Source organism: Pteropus alecto, unplaced genomic scaffold (assembly GCF_000325575.1).
Source record: "Pteropus alecto unplaced genomic scaffold, ASM32557v1 scaffold65, whole genome shotgun sequence".
Taxonomy (NCBI): Eukaryota; Metazoa; Chordata; class Mammalia; order Chiroptera; family Pteropodidae; genus Pteropus; species Pteropus alecto.
In genome coordinates, this window is record NW_006439191.1 from 7,818,512 (window position 1) to 7,839,637 (window position 21,126).

The 21,126-nt window shown below is 43.9% G+C and overlaps 1 protein-coding gene across 1 annotated transcript in view; it reads right to left on the bottom strand.

The window, feature by feature from the left end:
- EPRS (glutamyl-prolyl-tRNA synthetase) overlaps window positions 1-21,126 on the bottom strand; it is a 44,423-nt gene that overhangs the window by 12,727 nt on the left and 10,570 nt on the right. Inside the window, exons 8-22 of the mRNA XM_006916230.2 lie at window positions 20,785-20,977; window positions 19,186-19,357; window positions 18,298-18,531; window positions 17,597-17,681; window positions 17,161-17,220; window positions 12,102-12,212; window positions 10,402-10,538; window positions 9,380-9,587; window positions 8,486-8,598; window positions 7,673-7,790; window positions 5,537-5,896; window positions 3,551-3,784; window positions 2,253-2,515; window positions 714-765; window positions 44-253 (exon numbers count right to left, since the gene is read on the bottom strand). Of these exons, the coding sequence (XP_006916292.1) occupies window positions 44-253; window positions 714-765; window positions 2,253-2,515; window positions 3,551-3,784; window positions 5,537-5,896; window positions 7,673-7,790; window positions 8,486-8,598; window positions 9,380-9,587; window positions 10,402-10,538; window positions 12,102-12,212; window positions 17,161-17,220; window positions 17,597-17,681; window positions 18,298-18,531; window positions 19,186-19,357; window positions 20,785-20,977 (2,550 nt within the window). The remainder of the gene's footprint in view (window positions 1-43; window positions 254-713; window positions 766-2,252; window positions 2,516-3,550; window positions 3,785-5,536; window positions 5,897-7,672; window positions 7,791-8,485; window positions 8,599-9,379; window positions 9,588-10,401; window positions 10,539-12,101; window positions 12,213-17,160; window positions 17,221-17,596; window positions 17,682-18,297; window positions 18,532-19,185; window positions 19,358-20,784; window positions 20,978-21,126) is intronic.

A 21,126-nucleotide genomic window follows, 5' to 3' on the forward strand; every position in this document is an offset into this window, starting at 1 on the left:
TGGAAAAAAAAGCTGCAAAATTAAATAAAGGACGCTCACTTACTTCAGGGGCAAAATCAGCAACATGAGTCTTCTCTTTTTCTAACGCGCCTTGAGATACAAACATGGGGAAATAGCAGTTTTCAACACCAAGTTTCTTGATCTCGGCATCAAAAAAGTCTCGGATGAATTCCCAGATGGAATACGCCCACGGCCGAAGAATGTAGCAGCCACTTACATCGTAGTATTCGATCATTTCTGACTTTGTGATGACCTTTTGAAAAGAAAAATAGTCTTTAAAGCCTAAACTGAACCAAAATTACAGCACGAGTGCCGAGAGTTTAACATCCGAGCTTCAAATCCGGAGGCGTGCACAGTGGTCCGCCCTCTTAATGTGAGCGTAAAATGGACCTTTTTATACTGAGAAACACCGGGGCCCTAAACTCCTAAAAAGGCCTGAATTCCAATCTTGCTTCTGAAGTTACTATCTACGTGACTTTGGACTAATCCCTTTACCGCACAGTGATGAAGAAAAAATCAGCTCTCTCGTAGGGCTACTTCTGGATTCAAGACTTTACGTGAACATGCTCTGAAAACTGCGACGTGTTAAATGACTATATTATGTACTAGTAAAGGCATTACACATTATTACTTTGTGTCTGGACTTTGGAATCTACATATAAAGTCGCCTTTGAGAAATTTAAAACATAAAAATCAACGGAATGAATACTCACTTGAGAATACCAATCTGCAAGATTTTCTTCTTTTTTTGCCTCAAGACCCAACCTGCAGATATGGAAAATAAAATATCAATTCCTTCATTCAGCAATTAGTTTTAGGTTGAATGGAAATAAACCTCTTATGTTCAAAATAGATTAACTTTTCTTCAACATGAGTTGGTTCTGTCATGAGTTAGTTGTATCTCTTCTATATTCATTCCCAAGATGATGTTTTAACCTAAAAAACAATTCGAGCATCTCTTAAAAGGTGGTGAGATACTGTCCACAAAATACTAGGAAAGCCAAGCCCAACAAAAGCTGTGGTTTAGTGTAGACGTCTTTTAATGTAATATAATTGTAATAATTACAGGGCCTATTCGTACGGTATTTTTTCACTAAAAAACATGAATCTTTTGCCAACCTCAATCCAGGCGAAACTGTAGTTAGTAAGATCAGTGTCTCACTCAAAGTAACATGTTAAAAGTAATAAAAACAACGGCTCTATGTTAAGTGTGTATATACAGGCAGGTATATCTTAATGTATGCTATAAATTTTTCTTTTAACTGCAGTAAGTAAAAGTTGCAGAGTGAGATGCTTCCAAAATAGATTAGATCTGCAATTTAAAAAAAACTATTCCGGACAATAATCTTTTTCTTAAAATACCAACAATCATTCAGGGAACTGTGGTCTTGTGACCGACCTAGAAAAACCTACTTATGAGTTATGTTTTACAAAAACCTACTGATGAGTTATATTTTTTTAAAGTCTGCACAAAAGGTTTTACTGATGTATTTACAATTCAATTATCTGTGGCTTCACTCTGACACATCTCAGCCAAATGCCTATGTGAACTTGGCCTTTCACAAGCCGTCAGGAGGTCAAAAGTGAGACGCTGTGGTCTCTGTTCCACTGTTCTGCAAATCTGATCAACCCGCCGACAGGCGAGGAAAATAACTGTATTCTCTTGTTTAAGGAGACATTGTGTGTATGATGAGAGATAAGAGGTAGAATTTGAAAATTCAGCTAAACAAATCTAAAATCAAGTATCTCAAAATAGCAGTTGCTAATAACAGCTCTTCCTTCTCATGAGGCCATTAAGGAACCTAGCGCAAAGTTCCCTCTGCTCTGAGGGTGGAGATTATAGGCAGCAGAATCACATGGATCAGAAGAAACTGAAACAGCATCTTTTCCACTGTCTCGTCTTTAAACCAGCTTTGTTGTATATGTAACCAAACCCATTTTAAAATCCCACTGAGGATGAAATTTGCATTTAATCCACACAAAAGATTTTCGTTTGAAAACTCTGCTTCTAAGGTACAAAGCAACGTGTGCAGTTAGGTACCAACCGTGTTAAAAGGTGGGACGAGGGACAGGGAAGGGGAGATGAGCGGAGGTGGAGGTGTCCCAGACCCCGTTATATTCTGCGGTTCCTGCCCCAAGCAAGGGAGCAAACAAACAGACGAGTAACAGAAGTACCTGCTGGCACTGCACCTTAGCCGCCCCGACGTGGTGTGGAGCCCCCCGCGCAGCTGCGGCCCCCCTCACCCCCTCACCTGGTCTGCTTGCGGGGCCCCTGCCCTTCTCCGGCGCCGCCGGACGCCAGCCCGCTCCCCGGCTGTTTGGAGGCGTCTTTCTTCTGGCCGTCACTTTGTTTCTGAGGCTTATTCTGCTTTTCGGATTTGTTTTCTTTTTCTTTCTTTCTCTTGTCTTTGTCCTCGGCGCCGGCGGCGGAGACAGGCTTGTACTCTGCTCCCGTCAGCGCCTTGTACTGCGCCTTCAGCTGAAGCAGCTCTTGCACGGCTGGGCCTACCTGATCCTGCGGTCACCACAGGGAGAGAAAAAGATACTGTTTAATCCAAACCCCTGAGCGCCTGCGTCCACAGCTTTGCACGCAGATCTGAACACCGCAGGGAGGGCGCAGGGGCACGGGGCAGCGCTGGACGACGCTACACTTACGAACTGCTGAAAACGAACAGAATACGCTACACGAGGACAGACTGAGCAATGGAGTGACCGAAAAACAGTGCTGTGACTGCACTGTCCAGACAGGAGTCACCAGCTACGTCTGGCTATTTAAATTCAATCTAAAGGTAATTAAAATTTCATTTCCTCAGGCACAGCAGCCCGTTTCGAGCACGCGGTAGCTGCAGGTGGCTAACGACGACCGTTCTGCACAGAACTGTTCTAGAACATTCCATCACGGCAAAAAGTTCCAGTAGAAAGCACTAGTACGTGTATTTGACTGCTATTTATGTTACAAGCCATTAAATTACATAAGCTGAACATTTCACAATTATAAAGATGACAACAGTCAGGCTTCTGTATTGCTGGTTAAATTTTAAAACCTGAAATGACTTAGTGGTTTCCACTCATGTGAATCTATCGGTACCAGAAAGTCCTATTCATATAAAGATAATACACTCAGCACAAACTACACCATGGTTCAAAATAGAACTTGCCATTTCAGACTGAAAGAGCTTTAAGAGAATAAATCAAACCGAGATTATGCATCAAGGGCCCACGATGAGCCAGGCACTCTGAGGGGCTAGATCCTAGCAGACTAGACCCAAGGACCTAACAGACTAGAGAGAAACAGGCAATTTAACAAACAAGTGAAATACAGTGTTTAAGTATTATATTAGAGAAAGACAGTGTCGCATGAGACTGCGCAGTCAAATCTAGTTGGGGGAAGAAAGGATCGACAAAGGCTTCTCTAAAAGGCAAGATAAAAGAGGTCAGAACCGAAAATACATGAGTAGACGTTTGCTAGATCTGATAGAGAAGGTGTTCCAGGAAAAAAAAATAGTCTATCATGTAAAAAATAAAAACACAGACAAATGGCCACACTAACCTTGGAGGCTTTTTCGGCTTTTAGTTTTCGAACGACCTCTCCCTGAGAAGCTACTTTGTCAAAAAGCACTTTGGCTTCGGCCGTTTCTGGCCCACAAGCCTCGGAGCTTCTGGCTGGACTTGAATCTGAACTCTGAGATAATGCGGGCTGATGAGGGACGTAGTCCTGTCCGGTTTTTTCCTTATACTGAGCTTTCAGAGAAAGCAAGCACTCTACGGCTTCATTTACTTTAGCCTGAGGTAAAAGAGAAAAAAAAAAACATATTTAATACTTTCTGCCATTTCTGAAAATTCCAATGATTACTCAAAACTGTTCAGTATGACCGAAGTGTCCCCCTAAGTAACCATCATGGAGAAAGCCAAGCATAAAGGAATGAAATCATCAGCCCAAAATAACAGATAAAAAAAAAGAAAGCTAAAAAAAAGTTAAAACTACACACCGTACATACCATAATCCTATATATGAGCTATAAAAACAAACATAAACATACGTATACATTTAATACTGTGACCTTCCATCTTACATGTACAGACAGACAAATAAACAACAGAGCGTCCAAGCCAATCCGGGGTCCACGCCCCTGGGTCTGCGGGCAGGAGGCAGAATCCACACTGTCATAGCAACAACGAGCTCGGGCTTCGCCTGTACGACCTTGTCTTCTTCAGCCTTCCAGAAAGACGCAGACACAGCACTGGAAGAACACAGTCTGGGCCCCACGAAAGAAGTGCCTTCACTCTCTCGTAAATTTCCATTGAACAAAGAAGGAATGCTGAGGTTTTAATTAGATGTTCACCAATTTACAATATCCTCTGATACTTCAACATAACAATAATGAAAAAGAATGAAACAACCCAACTGAGACACTTGTGACTCTAGTGAAGAAGGCCAGCAGTGCGGGCAAAGGATGCAGGCTGGACGCTGTACCCGAACAGCAGCACTACCTGACCGCAGACCGACCTGTCACCAGGAAGCCAGGGCGTCGATCACCTTGTACCTCCGAATCGCCCTAACCAAGGTTCGCTGCCACGTTATCGCAGTGCTCCAAAGAACCAAGAGAAGCCCCAGAAGCCGGGAAACTATAATGGGGGGCAAGGGGAGGTGTCAAAGGCATGCAGGAAGCACTGGGACACCTTCAAAGAACTGGCACCTACGAGATGGCAAATCACATTTTCCTGTGCAGCTGCTTTACGATGTGAGGCTTTGCTGCCTACTGACTTAGTGTGTCACAGCTGGCGCCACCCAGAGTGGGAGCAGGCCAGAGGGCTCACACAGAGAAGACTGCTACTCCTGACCCGCCTCGTGTTTACGCTGTCTTTACAATTAAGAGTCGTTTCAGAGCAAAATCTGCCTGGTCCTAAGATAAAGGACATAGTTCCTCAGACGTACAAGAATCAAGAAGAAAAGAAACTGTAACTGGCGGAAAGAAAGAGAAAGGCGAAGAGTTAAGGGACTCCTCCGCAAACATTTCCACAAGAAGAGGCCTCTGGAAGCAGGCAGTCTCCGGAGTTTAAAGTCGGACGGCACACATTTTGCACAGAAAACGCAAACTCTTGTTTGGCAAGATTACAACCTGAGATATTATAAAAGAGAAAATGAAGATGGGCAAACCACTTCATTATTGAATAAGACATTCTAAAAACAAGCAGAGTACCTCTCTGAACACATAGAGCTAAGCTGACCCGCTGGGCTTGACTTCCTGAATTTCTTCCCTCTTCCCTGCCACTTAGAGCCACAGACGGTTCTCAGAGCAGTGTACACACATCGCGGTGACACGACACAGGATTACGTCAGCATGTGCGTTTCTCCCCCCACGTGACAGTGAGCTGCTTGCCGTTCCCAGAGCCCGGCACGCAGCAGGCATCAGTGAACGCGGACTGCTCGGCCACGTCACCGAGCAGACGGCCTACACACCAGGTGCCTCATGAGAGGACGCGTCCCCTCGGGGCTTCCTCCCGGGGCCGACCTGACCCGTCCCGGCACACTGACCTTGGGCGCCTTTTCGGCTTTCAGTTTCCGAACCACCTCCCCTTGTGCAGCGACCTCCTCGTACAGTGACTGACTCCCGGGGACAGCTGCTGGGGACGCGGGAGGGACGCTCGGTGCTGTGGCCGCGGGAGCGTCTCCGGGCTTGTATTCCTGGCCCGTTTTCTCCTTGTACTCGGCCTTCAAAGCCAGCAGCTGCTTCACGGCCGCGTCTATGTCTTCCTTTGCCGCTTTCTGGGCTTTTAAATCACGAACCGCATCGCCCTGGGCAGCCACTCTGGTGTAAAGGACCAGGGGATCCTCGGACGGAGCACGGGAGCCAGTCGCAGGTGGCGCTGGCCTCCCCTTAGCAGGCGGCGGCGTCTACACAGGCAGGAAAGCAAAAGCGAAGCGGTAATTCACGGGCAGTGTCTTCTCGCAAAACTATGTCGAACTGATTGTTCGATAACGTTTCAAGCTAAAGCAAAATTTTATAATCCAAGACCATGTAGTTTTGAATCTGTAGAAATTAAATGCTCAAGTCGTGACATGGCCACTGTAAACAGCTCCAAATGTGTCGTATCTTCGAATAAACTCACGTGCCTCTGTCCTCCCTAGCCCCGGTTATTCACTGTTTCTTTACCTAGTCAACCAAAACAAGGCCGAGGTACCGTCTTACCAACGTGACTTCCTGGATTCACGTGCTACGTTGTGGCCTCCACGCCCTCATCCTCCGGCTTCCTGACCACCTACAGCACCCCGAACCCTGCGGCCACACCCTCCAAACCATCTCCTTTACATCTGCCAAATCTTCAGTGACTACCGTGCGCCAGGGTGCTCCAGGGCGCCACAGGAAACCCGCACGGATGCCACGAGATGTTTTAGGTAAATGGAGCAATGTACTCAACACTTGTCAAACATCTCGTGTTCCTTGTACAAGCTCAAGGTGGTTCAGTTTTCACACGAGAAAGTGCTATATTCCTTTCAGTGATGTCGTGTCTTTGCAAAGCTCAATTTTTCCCAGCTGCTGTATTAAAAACCGAACACCATGGAAAACTGGGGGACAGGAAATGGGACTGTCCAATCTGAGTCCAAGGTCAAAGGAAGAAATAAAAGTATTACTTCTTTCCTCCAACTTGTACATCATTTTAAGAAATGAAATGAAAACATTTAACATTAAGAACAAAATATTTTAAAAATGAAATCCTTTTTTTTAATTTATGTCTAATTTTTTTGAATTGCTACTAAGTTATTGGGATATAAATATTTATCCAGTTGTTTAAACTTAACTACTTAATAAAAAGAGCTGTTAAGAATCTCGCTCAGCTAGGGCTGCCATGAAACCCTTACTGACAGAAGGGGCCGTGAACTGCAGAAGGACGAGGTCGCTGGGCCTCGCAGTAACCCCCTGCTTCTCTGGACCTGCCGCCACCTCTCAAATCCACACCCTGTGCGAGGAGGAAGCTGTCCCAACCTGGACTGTCCTGTCCTAACCTGGAATGTCCACCTGACGGTGACTGCTGGGCAGAATCCTAACTCATTGCTAAAGACAGAGGTTACGCACTGCCTCGACATGAAGAAGAAAAAGCGAGTGAAAATAGCTTCCTATCACCCACGACACGCCGTTCCTGCCCTTCTCCTCTTCCAGACCCCAGTGTCGGGAGCCCTTGACCAAGAGGCACTAGAATTTAATAACAGGGTACAGACAGGAAACCAGAAAACCAGGCCGCTGTCCTGACTGTCAGTAAAGACTGCCGCGATCTTAGGCAAGGCTACTTTTTCTCTTTTCATGTATAAAACTAGTAAGAACTGGCGGCCGTCAACACTCCCCTCAGCTGTCCACAAGGCTCCTCCTGACTAAAGCAGACTGGCTGTTGCAAAGGGAAGGATCTACTGCAGCTCTATTAGGAAAAAAAAAAAAACTTTTCTAAAAACATTCTTTTAATCCAGTCTTTCTTACTTTTCATGTAATAAGATGAAGTTTTAAAAATCTTATTTTGCAAAGTATTTAAAATTCTTACATGAAAGGAAAACGAAACCCCCAGAGTAGGAGTTGGCGTCTTTTTCAGCAAGGAGACGGCCGTCTGCCGAGTCAGAGCCTCTAGGCCCCGGTGGCGGAACAGGCAGGCAGCCTGGGGCGTGCCTGAGGCCAGTGCTTACCTCAGTCTTCGCTGACTCTACTCTGGTCTTTTCCTTTGACCCAGACGTCGGCATTTCCTTTGTATGACCGTCAGGGATGTAGATTAAAACACACGGGGCTTCTCTGCAACTATACGGGCTAAACGAAAACACACGGCCAAAAATGCTTATTCGAACCAAATTATCTGAACAGCAACTCGGACGGAATTCCCAGATTAAGGCGATGGCACTGTGTTAATGCTTTTCAAAGTATAAACGACTAGTCCGATCTCTTATTATTCAAATCAAGTTTTTGGAGTAGTTTAAAAACAACAAATAAAAATTGACAGTGCTAATTTTAAACTTCCAACCTGTGGACTTTCATATATATTAACATGCTGACCCCAGGACAAAAGCACATCTGCTCCGCCTGCCACCAGAGATGGCATCAGTGGACGCTAAGGGTTTCACTGTTGACTTAAAGGAAATCCATCGATGCATCACATCTAACCTACTTATAGGCAAAACATTTATCTTATAAGAATTTCTCAATTCGAAAGGGTAGAGTAATTAGCAAAATCCAATGCCCCAAGACAATTCACAAGCTTTGGAGAAACATTTTCTTTATATTTGGACTACATGAAGACGAATTATAAGATGGTTTTAACTTTAGAAATGAATTTGTTAATATTATGCTGTTTCAAAAATATCACCTATTAAAGTCTGAAATATTAAATACAGAGGAACAAATCAAACTGGATAAAGAATTATCAGGTACGGTACTTTAGTAGAAGTTCAACTTTTTAAACGTGATTTAAAACATTTTCACTCAGATGTTCAGTTACCCTTATTTACCTGACAGGTTCATACGGTTGATCGCATATGAAGAAGCCTCTTCTCTGGAGCTGTATAATGTCTCCCTTTTTCAAATCCTTAAGGCAGGGATCTCCCAGCATCAGCTCTTCATGCTGTAAGGACGACAGGAGACGAAAACACACTTTCTCAAAATCAGAGCACCGCCAACAACTCTGACATGCAAGCGGTTTTTCCAGTAGCTGGAATATTTCCATTTTAAACATATGTTTCAAAAATTTAGTATTTAAGTACATGGAATGAAACAGTGAAGTGTTAACAAAAATATTACATTTATTATAATTTTTAAACTTAACGTTTATAAACTGACTGGCTTCGGGAAAACTAAACTAAGCCAACTGGTGTCCCCGCAGATGTGAGCGAGTTCCCCGACCGAAGCATGAACTGCACAGCGCGCGGCCACTCCGGGGAAGGCACGCCGGCGAGGCGCTGAGTGCCCCAGAGCTGGGACGCCCAGCTCCAAACCCAGCTCCGCCGCCTGCGGAGCGTCCTCAGGCGAGTCACGCTGCCTCCCTTCCTACCATCTGCAACTCTTTTCACATCTTTTTTTATATTAATAAAATTCTACCAATTTTTCCCATACTATTTGAGGAATCAACTACTTAAAACTAATGTTAAAAATGCTAAAGGACCAAAAGAGGAGGTCTGGTCACCTTACTGTCCCTGTTGACGAACTGCTTGAAGTCCTCGTCCCCCGCCGCCTGCGGTGCGTCCTCAGGCGAGTCGCGCTGCCTCCCTTCCTACCATCTGTAACTCTTTTCACATCTTTTTTTATATTAATAAAATTCTACCAATTTTTCCCATACTATTTGAGGAATCAACTACTTAAAACTAATGTTAAAAATGCTAAAGGACCAAAAGAGGAGGTCTGGTCACCTTACTGTCCCTGTTGACGAACTGCTTGAAGTCCTCGTCCCTCCCCAGCACCGGCTTTGTGATCAAGTGCTCGTACGTGACGCAGACCGCTGGGACGGGAGGAGCGCGCGCCGTGTCCGCCAGCCAAGTGATCTTCGTGGTCTTCTTGTAGTCTCTGTTCTCCAAATTCAACTTTGCATCAAGAGACACAATTTTTCCTTCTGCATTTCTAGATATAAGATTAAAAAGTGTTCAGAGAAAATAAACTGTAACTGCCAGGAAAATGCATTATTTTGTTCTGTATCTGTAGTAAATGGAGAAGGAATTTTCTTTGCAAAAGTTTCAAATCAAGTATTTATTTGAGCTTTTAATATGTGCCAGACATATACTGGTTGGTTCAAAATATAATCCTTGCTATAACGACACTAATAATCCACTGGAAAACAGGTCCATGTACATCTGATAAAGAACATGAGCACGTTTACAAATTTTAAAGTCAGCTGTAGCAAGCATTTAAAAAACTAAAATACTATATTTAAAAATATTTAACAATCACCTGAAATCATACGCAAGAGCTACACAATTAAGATGTAGGAGTTTACGTAAATTAATCTTAGCATACTATGTTCCATTTACGTACCCTTAAAATCAAATTGATAAGTGTAGCACACTGTCTAACTGGAAAGTTCATATTCGTCATTAAAGATCAATTTTAAAGCGGATTGTAGGATGTTACATATGATAATGTTATATATATATAATTCTGTCCAAAGAATCCCTCTGCCAGGCAAATGTACAACGACATTTAGATTGCATCTAAATGTAATAATTTTCATGATCACAAACAAAAGCTATCCTGACACCCTATTAGGAAACTGGAACATATATGGAAAAAACATTGGTGTCCAGACTTTGCTCTATCTATGCCTGGGCAGATTTACTGGTCAGCAACACGAAGAAATATAAACCAGTAACTTTTAATAAGTGAATCAATACAAAATACATTTCTCTTCCAAATCTATTTGCAAACGGACAGTTCTTACCTGTGTATCTTAGTGATGCTGATGTTGCCCCAGTTTATGAATGTCACCATCTCGCCCTCCGACAGCGTCTCCGCATCGGCACCTTCGATGAAAACTCTGGGGCTGTACCACACGGGCTTCAAGCCCACATCCGGGTTCTGATGGGTGAAAAAGGAGAAAGCTGGTTGAAACAACTTACTGATGCCAGTGTGCTAATTTATTCGTGCTTCCATTTCATTGTTTCATCAACAAAAGCGATCTGTGTTCATTTGAATACCAGCTCTGAGATACCAGGTTGGCCAATCGACCGATAATGCTAACGGAGCTGGACGAGGGGGCTGCCCCTTAGGCTGCCCTTCCAACCTAAATCACTGTTTCCAGAGCGATGACAGGATCATTCGTCGCTCAGTGTCCCTCCAATCAGAGTCTGCTTTATTGTCCTCAGAATCTCACTGCTTTTGCAGCAAAGGAGGAAATAAAGTCATTTCCGACCAGTGGCTGCAAAGCATTGTAGGACAACAGAGGCCACCTTAGCGGGGACTTGTGGACCTTTTGTATTTTAGAAAACAAATTTTAAAGATAAAATTTTATACGTATAGATAAACTTCCTGCCTTGTCAGTATGTATTATATGAAAAAGAAAAAGAGATCTGGGGAATAAAAATAATACTGAACTTATTAAATTTCAGGGGCTTTTTGGGCAGAATGAGAATGAAGGAAGTGTTAAGACCCTTTAAAGTAAATGTTAAATAGCTTGTTTAATCACTGTTTAGTGAAGGCACCAACGCACGTGAGAAAAATCAGTATGCTGTGACAACTTACACTATGCTGGGCTCAGCACAGAACACTCTGTGACAGGAACGACGAAGATGAAAATGCCACAGATCAAACTAAGTAATTGGGAGAGTCACTTAAAGTACGTTTCCTAACCCATTCACTCTTTTTTAATAAAGAGCAGGAATTTCACTTACACTATCTGAACACATAGTCATTTTAACAAAGAAGCACCTTCACAAAGTTTTATCCTCACCATTCAAATTTTAAACCGTTCGGTAAACTTCGCATTTAAGCTGACTGTAGTGGGTGGTATCATGCATTAAATACCACTAGTCACCTGGCTGAGCAATCAGATAAGACAAATGCGAAGCTAAATGAATCAGGCACATGCACACACTCCCCAAATCGTATTAGGGTTCCCCTTAAAATAACTCAAGTCTTTAAAATCAAAAATAGCTAACGTCATGCACGGAAAGGCAATCAAGTAAGGCAGTAACAGGCCACTGTGGTGCTTCGTGATGCACACCATCTCACAGTGAGTTAGTCTAGAAACGGTCACAAGCAAGGATATGCGTTATCAGTCTGTCGGTACATAAGTGACTCCGCGAACAGAATCCTGCTACGTAATGAAAATATATAGAGACAACGCACAGAGCTTCAGCGAAAGGATCTACCTCTGTTTCAACCTCGTCTTCCAAAACACCTCCAGGGAGAGATGAGTTCTGACTACACACTAAGCACCAACTGAGTGTAACAGTTCTATGTGATGTGCTGCAGATTATTACTAGAACAAACTTCTTCAGCAAGAAATCATTTGCTTCAATTAGCATCGAATTCTGACAAGTAATGTTGACTATTAAGGGACGCCCACGCCACGCCACGGCCACCACGAGCGCATTTCCCTTCTCTAACAGAGAGGACAACGCGGTACAACTGCAAGGTGACCTTTGGGTGTTTGGCCACTTCTTTCTTCTCCTCCTGTGCTCCGGGGACGTTCACCAGGACCGCCTCTTTCTTCAGCAATGCGACGTACCGTGGGGCCACCGGGTCGATGACCTGCAACGAACGCATCCTCGTGTTAAAATGTTCTGGCATCTTTTAAAATGTCATAAGTAAAATAAAATGAAAGCACAGGAAAACTAACTGGCTTTTTTTGTTACTGCATTTACTAATTTTTTGGTTTATCTAGTAACTCTCCCACATTTTAAAGTCAAGTAGAAAAGGGAAAAACAATCATAAATGAAGACTACGTGAAGGACTGAGTTCCTTTCCAAGAATAACTACTGACAGGTGAAAAGAAGCCAATTAGTTAAAGCATTATATTAGAAATATTTTGAAAATAATTTTTAACTGTGGTATTAGAAGGTGAGGAAAAAGTATCCTTGCGGGGTTATATATTAATCCTATAGGAAAACATGATACTCAATATTGCATTGTTCGAGAAGTCCATATTAAAGAAATATAGACATATATGTTTAGTATAATTTTTCATGATCAGTGTTACGTAATACATCACCATCAAAAGCAAAATAGCATTAGGTCACTATAATAAGGCAATTCTATAGGTTAAAGGCATAAATGAAATACTTCTACTCGTCTGCATGCTATAAACAGGGCCTACTGCATTCTCAGTACTACCGAGGGCCTGGCACACACAGGTAATCCATCAGAATCTGCAGATTAACTGTATGAGTGGTCACCCTGCGCTAACCTACTCTACCTCCAAAATAGCAGCAGCGTCACCTGGATCTGATGCGTCTCACTTCGCTGCTCAATTTCAAATTATCCAAGATGACCAAGCACAACAGCAGTGTTCAGACATAAATAAAGCACATGGAAGAATGTAGGCAGAAGCGAACGTACAGTCAAATAGCTCAGGGAAGGAGTTAGTTTCTTCCCATTAGGAGACAGGAAGCAGTGGTGTGGTTAATTAAACTGCACTGTGTGTGTCTGGTTTTGTACTGGATTTCTGGTTTGCTTTCAGAGTATTTTTTAGCTTCTGAAAAGAATGATATTGTGGAAACTGTGAATGAACTTGGAGAAGAAAACCTGCCTCAGAGGGTCATTCACAAAAGCACTAGAAGCTACTTTAGTCGCCCTGGTCTGCTGTATCTCAGCGGCTTATACTTCACGCCGACACTAAATCAGGACCAGCCTCTCCAAGTTTACTCGTTCATTCTTTCCTTCCTTGAGGCTTAAAGGTCATTCTTATTGGTTAAGTGTTCTTTCTTTCAGCTTCTCCTGGACTAGAATGAGCAAAGATTTAATCTGTGACCACTCGGTTCAGTATTTATGCCGGTAAGATACAGGAGCTTTAAAGAAGCTGGAACTAGACAACTCGGCCTGAGATACTCCCTTCAGTTTTCTCAACTGACAAAAGGAGCAGAAGACTGTTCTTCGCATTGACGAATGACAGGACTTGCTTCGGCACTGGCCAGCACGACTTCCGGGCCACTTAACCCTACAGGGTTAGGATTCACGTGGTCTGAAGTGCGGAAATCTGTTTTTAACAAGCATTCTACAGGACGGTGAGGGTCAGATAAGTCTGTGAAACCTGGGATTAAAAGAGTTAAGTCTTTTTCAGCTCTAAATTGTACACTTCTAAGAACCTCTGGACCAGTGGTTTTCAAAGTACTCCAGAGAGTCTCAAGAATTATAAGGAGCTGGGGACAGACACCAAGCAGAGGAACAAGGACAGGTGTGTGACTGAAAAGAACAGGGCTCTTGGTCTCCATCACACTCAAACTAGAACACATACACTTTTGTGCACCGGGGTTACTCAAGATTTTTTCTTTTGAAGGGAAGACTTCTCTTATTTGGGGGAGCGGAGAGAGAAGTCTCTACATACTTTGGCTACTAGCTGGGGGCAGATGCAAGGGGGTCGAGATGAGAGTTAAGCTCTTTCTCCAAAGGAACACACAGAGGGCTCCCGCCAATCTGGAATGAGCCCCCTTGTCCTTTGGCAGAAGATGCTTTAAACCAATGTTGCGTGACTGAGGGAGAGCGTCATAAGGATGGCGATTTGGCTCTGCCCTTGGTGCTGCCCTCACGACGCCATGGCATTACACTGAGTTCACTGACGCTTCACTTACGTTTACCTGCAGAGCCTGGAAAGAAAGACAGAACAGGCTACAAAACAAGAGAACAATAGTTAGAGGTTAAAAGTGACATGAGGCCTCAGTGAGAGATGTGTACCGCAAGGGTCCGAGGGAATGAAGTGAAGTACAACAAGATGCCACAAAGGCCGACGGAAACAAGAAGGTACCCGAGCGGGCTGACTCACTTTCACTACCGACCCAAACTCTAAACCGTGCTACGTTCTTAGGATGGTTCTTAATGATTAACGATCCCACAGACTTAGGCATAGACAAAGCAGCCTGAAAAATGCTCATCTACTTCCAGTCCCTTCCACACCCCCATGACGAAGATGCGAAGGATTCGTTTTCGTTAAAGGCACGTCGAGAAGGAGCGGTAGGAGAGGAAGAGAGAGAGAGCAGGACTCTGGGAGCTGAAAGTTGTTGGGAAGCAGCCAGGAACTGCCCTCCCCGACTCGACGTGAGAATGGAAGCTGATCTGTGTAAAGGGGGAGTGTGTCGGGGTCGTGGCGGACCCCGGAGCAGCCGAGGTGAGACAGGGCGTCGAGTGAGTGTCTGATGCCAGGTGCAACGGTCCCCAACTTGGCTCTGAGGCCCCAGCAGCCAGGCCTCGGCACTGCATGCAGTAACTGCAGGCGACTCCCCTGGGAAAATGTAATCTAACATGAGATGGGGGGTCGCTGACACTGATGCACGTCTCCCGGCCAGAGCACGCCACACCGAGGCTCAGCTAACAAGCCCAATTCTTCCTTAGGGCTGTCAATCACTCCTTCAGTCCCTCACGTGACACACGAGCAGATAACTTTCTGGAAAAAGCCCCTAACGTCAAAGGAAAAAAACAAAATGACCTGGAGGAAAGAGATAGTACAAGAGAAAAAATACTATTAATAAATATTACAACCATGGAACAGGAACAGGAAGTTATTCTGAAAATTCAGAGAACAAAACAGAGATCTGGGAAATAGGATAGCGTAAATGAAGAACGTGAAGACGAGATAGAAAATAAGAGGACAAATAACATTCGAGGACCAGTCGAGGAGGCCCGATATCTGCTCAAGAAGAGTTCCAGAGAGAAGAAAACATGGAGGAAAAAACAAAGAAAAAGAATTCAACGGGTGCTATAGGTGATTAAAAAAAAAAAAAAAAAAGAAAGAACAAAAGAATTCAAGAAAACTTCCCAGAATTGAAGGAATGAGTTTCCAGACAGGAAGCCAGATGTTCCTACAACGGATATGGATGAAACAGGTCGCCATCATGGAATTTCAAAGTGAAAAAGCAGGTCGCATACGCGGTCTCAAGAACCTTCTTCATACAGGCTCCCCTTCTCGGGGAACTGCCAGAGGATGCGGGAGAGCAAAGCGAAAAGGTAAGAAAAAGAGACGGGAGAGCCAAGACCCAGACGACCCATCACAGAACGAAAGCGAAGGGAATTCCAGGGTGCCGGGGAAGTGGGCCTGGGAGGGCGGCTGGGCTCCCCGACCTCGCTCACACCAGCGCAATGCAGAGGCTCTGGCGAAGACGCCTCCAGTACCTGAGGCATGTGAACGTTTTGGTAGGAAAGTTATGACAAAATTAGAAAACTAAACAAATGAAGAGGAAAAAAACAATCAGTCAACTCAAGAAAATCAAGTTATGAAAGAAAGTAAGAAACCTAAGTCATCATCTTCCAGGAATGGAGGTCAACTGACGATGCCCAAAACAGAAACATCGAGTAACGACTCACAACTCGTTCAGAGATGTAGGCAACGAATTCCAAAAGACTTATCTAGAAGAGCTGAAAGCGATTTATCTAGGAAAAGGAAATGGAACAAGAGAGGGGGACATGCTGGTCACCGAACAGACCCTACGGAACTGATTACAGGGAAATGTGTTTCACGTATTTGAACTAGGAATACATGTATACCTTCGTTAAAACTTACAACTTTTAAAATTTGGATTATGAATAAAAAGTACATTAACTTTGCCTGTAAATTCCATTTGTATTTATTATTAGTAACTGCAGCAACAGAAAGAACCAATTGATTCCTTTATGTATTGAAAAACTGACTAACCACAAACAGACCAAATAAAACAAATTCAAGACACATGCGACAAGCAACTATTTCTTGAGGCAAGGCATCAGCACAATCAAGCAGCAATACAAAAAAAAAAAAAGAATTCACAGAACACAATCACAGAAACCGTAATTTGAAACGTGGCACTTGAATGATTTGCCTTATTATAGTGTCTAAGCGTCTGCTTCCAATTTAGTAATTAACAATGTCGATATGCAATATTCCTCATTTGACTTTCACTTAACAGTTAAAAAACTACATTCGATAAGACACAGGAATCTTAATTAATAAACCTTCAATACAGCTCAATGAAATATATCACTTTAAAACTGTCCTCTCAGCACACAAGGGAACAGTAGGATGGAATTAGCCAAATCTTCCATTTGCCACTAAGAAAACGGGAGGACGTGTATTTTAATTTGTGATGGATTTGTATAAGCAAGTCTTTTACATAAATGTGATTGTGCTTTGAAGCTGTGTAACAGCTCAGTTTATAACATGTAATATGCTAGAAGCTATGTGCTAAGTAAGCAAATAAAAGCGTTAAGTAATACCTTCTTACAGAGAGCTCGCAGCTTGAAAGCAGAAAAATGAAATGCAAAGTGTTCATCAAAGATTTAAGGAAAACGCTGTCATTGTTCCCCATGACTCCAGGTTTGCCCGTTTTAATCGCTGTTAGTTATTTGGTATTAGTAGGCTTAATGCTCTATGTTTAAAAAAGGAAAACATTCCATTTTCCTGAAGTCTGCAAACTGACAATATTCTTCACAAACTTCTCTCTACAGTGAGCACACTGATGAATTCCACATGTGGGCATTAGGCATGAGAGACGAGGACGAGAGTCGAAACACGTACCTTTTTGTTAAATGCCCAAATTTTGTCCCATTCCATGTTCACGACCGAACGTGAGGAGCCCTAGAAAAACAGTAACACAATGACTTACAGGACAAGAAGGATTCTTTAGAATGTTTTCTTTAACAAGCTATGCATGTTACAAAAAAGAATTACTTGCAAGTGTATTTCCACTGCAATATACAATTTATCACGCACCAACTAATCTGTTTATCCTGAACAGGTAGAGTCTCCCACCCTAGCTTAGGAGTTTAGGACATTCTCAATTTTCCACTATTATAAACAGTGCCAAACATAGTCTTTTTTTTTTTTAATTCTGTCCTCGCATTATAAGGAACTAACAACAGAAAAGAAAGAATGAGAATAATAAAGATTAAAGAAACAGGATTAGACGCTTGAAAACTCAAGCAGAGGAGCTGGACAAGAAAGCAGGACGCACCTGGGCAGCGATGAACTGCTTCAGCCCTTCGACTGTCATCCCCCTTCTCAGGACCCCACGGACCGTAGGGAACCTCGGGTCGTCCCTGGGAAACAGGAACATTTTTAAGCGCCAAGGAGATTTTTTTAACGTGTGGTTGCAGAGAGTGCAGAAAACTTTAATAAACGCTATTACATTCAGCTTAAAACCACACGGAGTAAGATCTGGTGATGTAATTGGATAGATCCCAATAGCAGAAAGCCCAAGTTCACGGCAGAGGAAAACTGCCTCCAGCAGCACCTCTCAGTGAAACACACACACTGCCGGGGACAGTAAACACATACTTGGGGAATGATACAAGGTGACATCCTCAGATACGGCAAACCCACGCATTAAAACGTCACTTGCTTTTTATTTCACAAACAGTCCAGGTCCCCATTCTACATATGACCACGAGACCAGGTCTCGAAAGACCAGACTCGCAACTGCTCCTCCATCAAATGCTGAGACCGGTAGAGGATGCGTCCTCGTGCGTCCCACCCCAAGCACCCCGCTTCACAGCGTATGTGTCTGCAGCACTCGCCCCAAGGGGAAGGGGGACCCAGCGTGCTGGAAGAAGTGAGGACAGGGACGGGAACCCCACAGGCCTCCCCATCCCGCTTCCCACCACTCGGTGTGCAGTGCACGTGTCCTTCCTCTAATTCTAGGCGACGGTGACGTACCATCCATCTACCAGTCCTTCGTCGACAAACCACGTGAGTTTTCTCTTCGACAGCACTGTGTTGTTGAGATTTAGCCGACTATACTCCCAAATATACGGTTTTCTTATGCCTAAAGCTTCAATAATCCAGTAAAACTGCTCGTCTCTGTCATGGTATTCTGTGGTCCTCAGGGCGTGCGTGACACCCTCGATGCTATCCACGATGGGGCAGGCAAAATCGTAGGTGGGATAAACACTAGAAAAGAACGGGAACATTTTGAAAAGCAGCATGAAGCATCTTACCCTTTCTGTCTTAGATGAGGCATTAGAAACAGCAATACTAATTTGAAATATAATTCTTTAAGAATTTTTTAAAAACTGACATGTTTATGACTCATAATAATCAAAGTATATTCAAATGTCATCAGACTTTGAGAACAATGAACCAGTTACCCACTCAATATTCAAACAGAAAAGGCAAATTTGCAATTTAATGAACAACTGAGTATTGGCACCGCAAATTCTACAATCGTATTTCTGTAATGACCAATGTATGTGATGGGAAGAAGCAATAAACAATATACATGATAATTTTAAGGAAATTTAGCTTTTCAGTATCTTAATTAATCCCATGCTCAAGTAAACTGAATTACTTTTGTAACTAACTACATTCAAGAACAGAGTGCTTCCTCTGAAAAGCAACGTCGGGCAGACTTGCCAGCATTTACAGACGGACATCACCGCACGATGTAGCGTGGCTTTAGGCGACAGGAGAGGCTTGGCCCCAGGCCAGCGGACCTGATCATGGGCGAAGACTGGGCCCCCTGACCACTGCGCAGCTACTCCGCGGACAGAGAGCATGAGAGTAAGGCATGGCAGGTGGCGTCGCATAAAGCGAGGTGACACTTACTTGTGCTTACTTCCGGTCCTCGGGTGGGGCTGCGTTTTGCAGCGGTACAGGGTGGGGTCCCTCATGCAGCCGTTGTTACTGCTCATGTCGATCTTGGCTCGCAGACAACAGGACTGACCGAACTGGCTCCCTTTTTTCATTTCCTCCCACATTTGCAGGTTCTTCTCGACAGCTGTAGAACGAGAGTTATATTGCAGTTTATCTAGCATGTTCCCAATCGGGTTGCATTCAAATTATTTTAGTAGTCCCGTAATTTGATATAAATTCTCGTGTTCTGGTTTTATATGATAAGCAAACTCCACTAGTTTCAAGGTACTGCCACAGTGTCAATATCGGATGCCGAAAGTAAATGCGTTATTTTTTATACAGAGGTCTCACAAACCCCGCAGGACGTGTACTCCGTAAACCCGACCTAGAAGTCGAGTCAGCGCATCCCGCCGACGCCGTGCGATGTAGGCTGCGACAGCAAGCCTGCGGCCGGACGCTTTCTCTCATCCGATGCCTCCCTCTCTCCCAGCACTGGCGGCCCCTGCTTGACCAGTTAACACTGTGCCTTTGAAGCAGAAGCATCCTGTTCCTTTGCCGCCTCACGCTCAGGGGACAGACCGGTCTGGCCCGGCCCGCGGGGCCCACAGGCGTCGGCGCTGCAGCCCGTGCCCGTCTGAAGAACACGGCTCGGGCTGAGAGCCTGAGCCTGGGGACTCCCTGAAAGTCCCTTCGGTCATTCCCGAAGGCAGCAGGACACTGGGAGCCAAGAAAATGACAGATGACAGAAAACAGACAGCGATACAAGTTTAATCCCAGGAAAAAGAGCTCTACCCCAAGTGACTAAAGTCCTGTCTGGGGCAGAACATCGAAAACCTGCCCCATATGGATAAAAAAAAAAAGCAGTGATTCTCTGCAGAAATTCTACTGAAGATATGATGGACTCTTTACCTGCTTTCAAAGAATCAAGTTAGGTCTGTAAGTCCAGTTGTTATCTAGCTCTAAAAATGGAGAGAAACTTAAAAGAAATAATACTTCTGCAACAATCTGAATTTACTATACTTCCCAAATGTCACACTGAAGAGGTCTGAACAGTGCGGAAGTTCTGGGAACATAATTACAGAATGAAAACAGCCTGATTGTGAAGCTCGGGGGACAAGTAATGAATAAGAAAGATGTTTTTTGTCAAGTGATATTTCAGAGATACAGGATAAATAACAAGCTTATGTACGATATTCACATTTACCCACACGCTGAAAGGAAGACCTAGGTACGAATAACATTATCATCAAACGTTTCAGAAAAACTAAGTATGTGAGAAAAATACGAAACTGCTGCAGAAGGATCATTCACGTGGATGGATGAAGACGCAAGACTGCGCACGGTGAGGGAAGCGCTGAAGGCACACACGTCACGTGCCGCTGCGACGTGAACGAAACGGTGCCAAGGGGAAGATGACAGAGAAAAAGGGTTTCTAAGAGCTGAACTAACGTAGGAACCGTTTTCCCAAATGTGTTTCAAACCAGCACCCTTCCTCGAAAAGAAGCCACGTTCTACTCAAGATGCGGAATACGAGAACATCGACTAAACTATAAAACACTAAATGTGCCTTACAGTTGCTCCTGTGTTTGGATTCTATCCTCTGCTCACGTTCAGCTTTCATCTGCTCGGCGGGAGTGTCGTCCACGTATGCCTTCCCTTCCCGGATCAGCTTCTCTGCGTACTTCATTATCGTCTCAAAGTGATCTGACGTGTAAGTAAACTGATCTGGCTTGATATGCAACATCGCAACATCTTCCAGGATCACCTGCAATGAGAATCCAAAATAACCACCAGTTTATCTGTTGCATTTCCGTGTGTATTTTCAATCCTTGATACTGCATTTGGGCAAATGTAATAATACACCATCAGTCTTACATAGCCTGAAAATGGCTGTGGAAGTTGCATGACATTAGC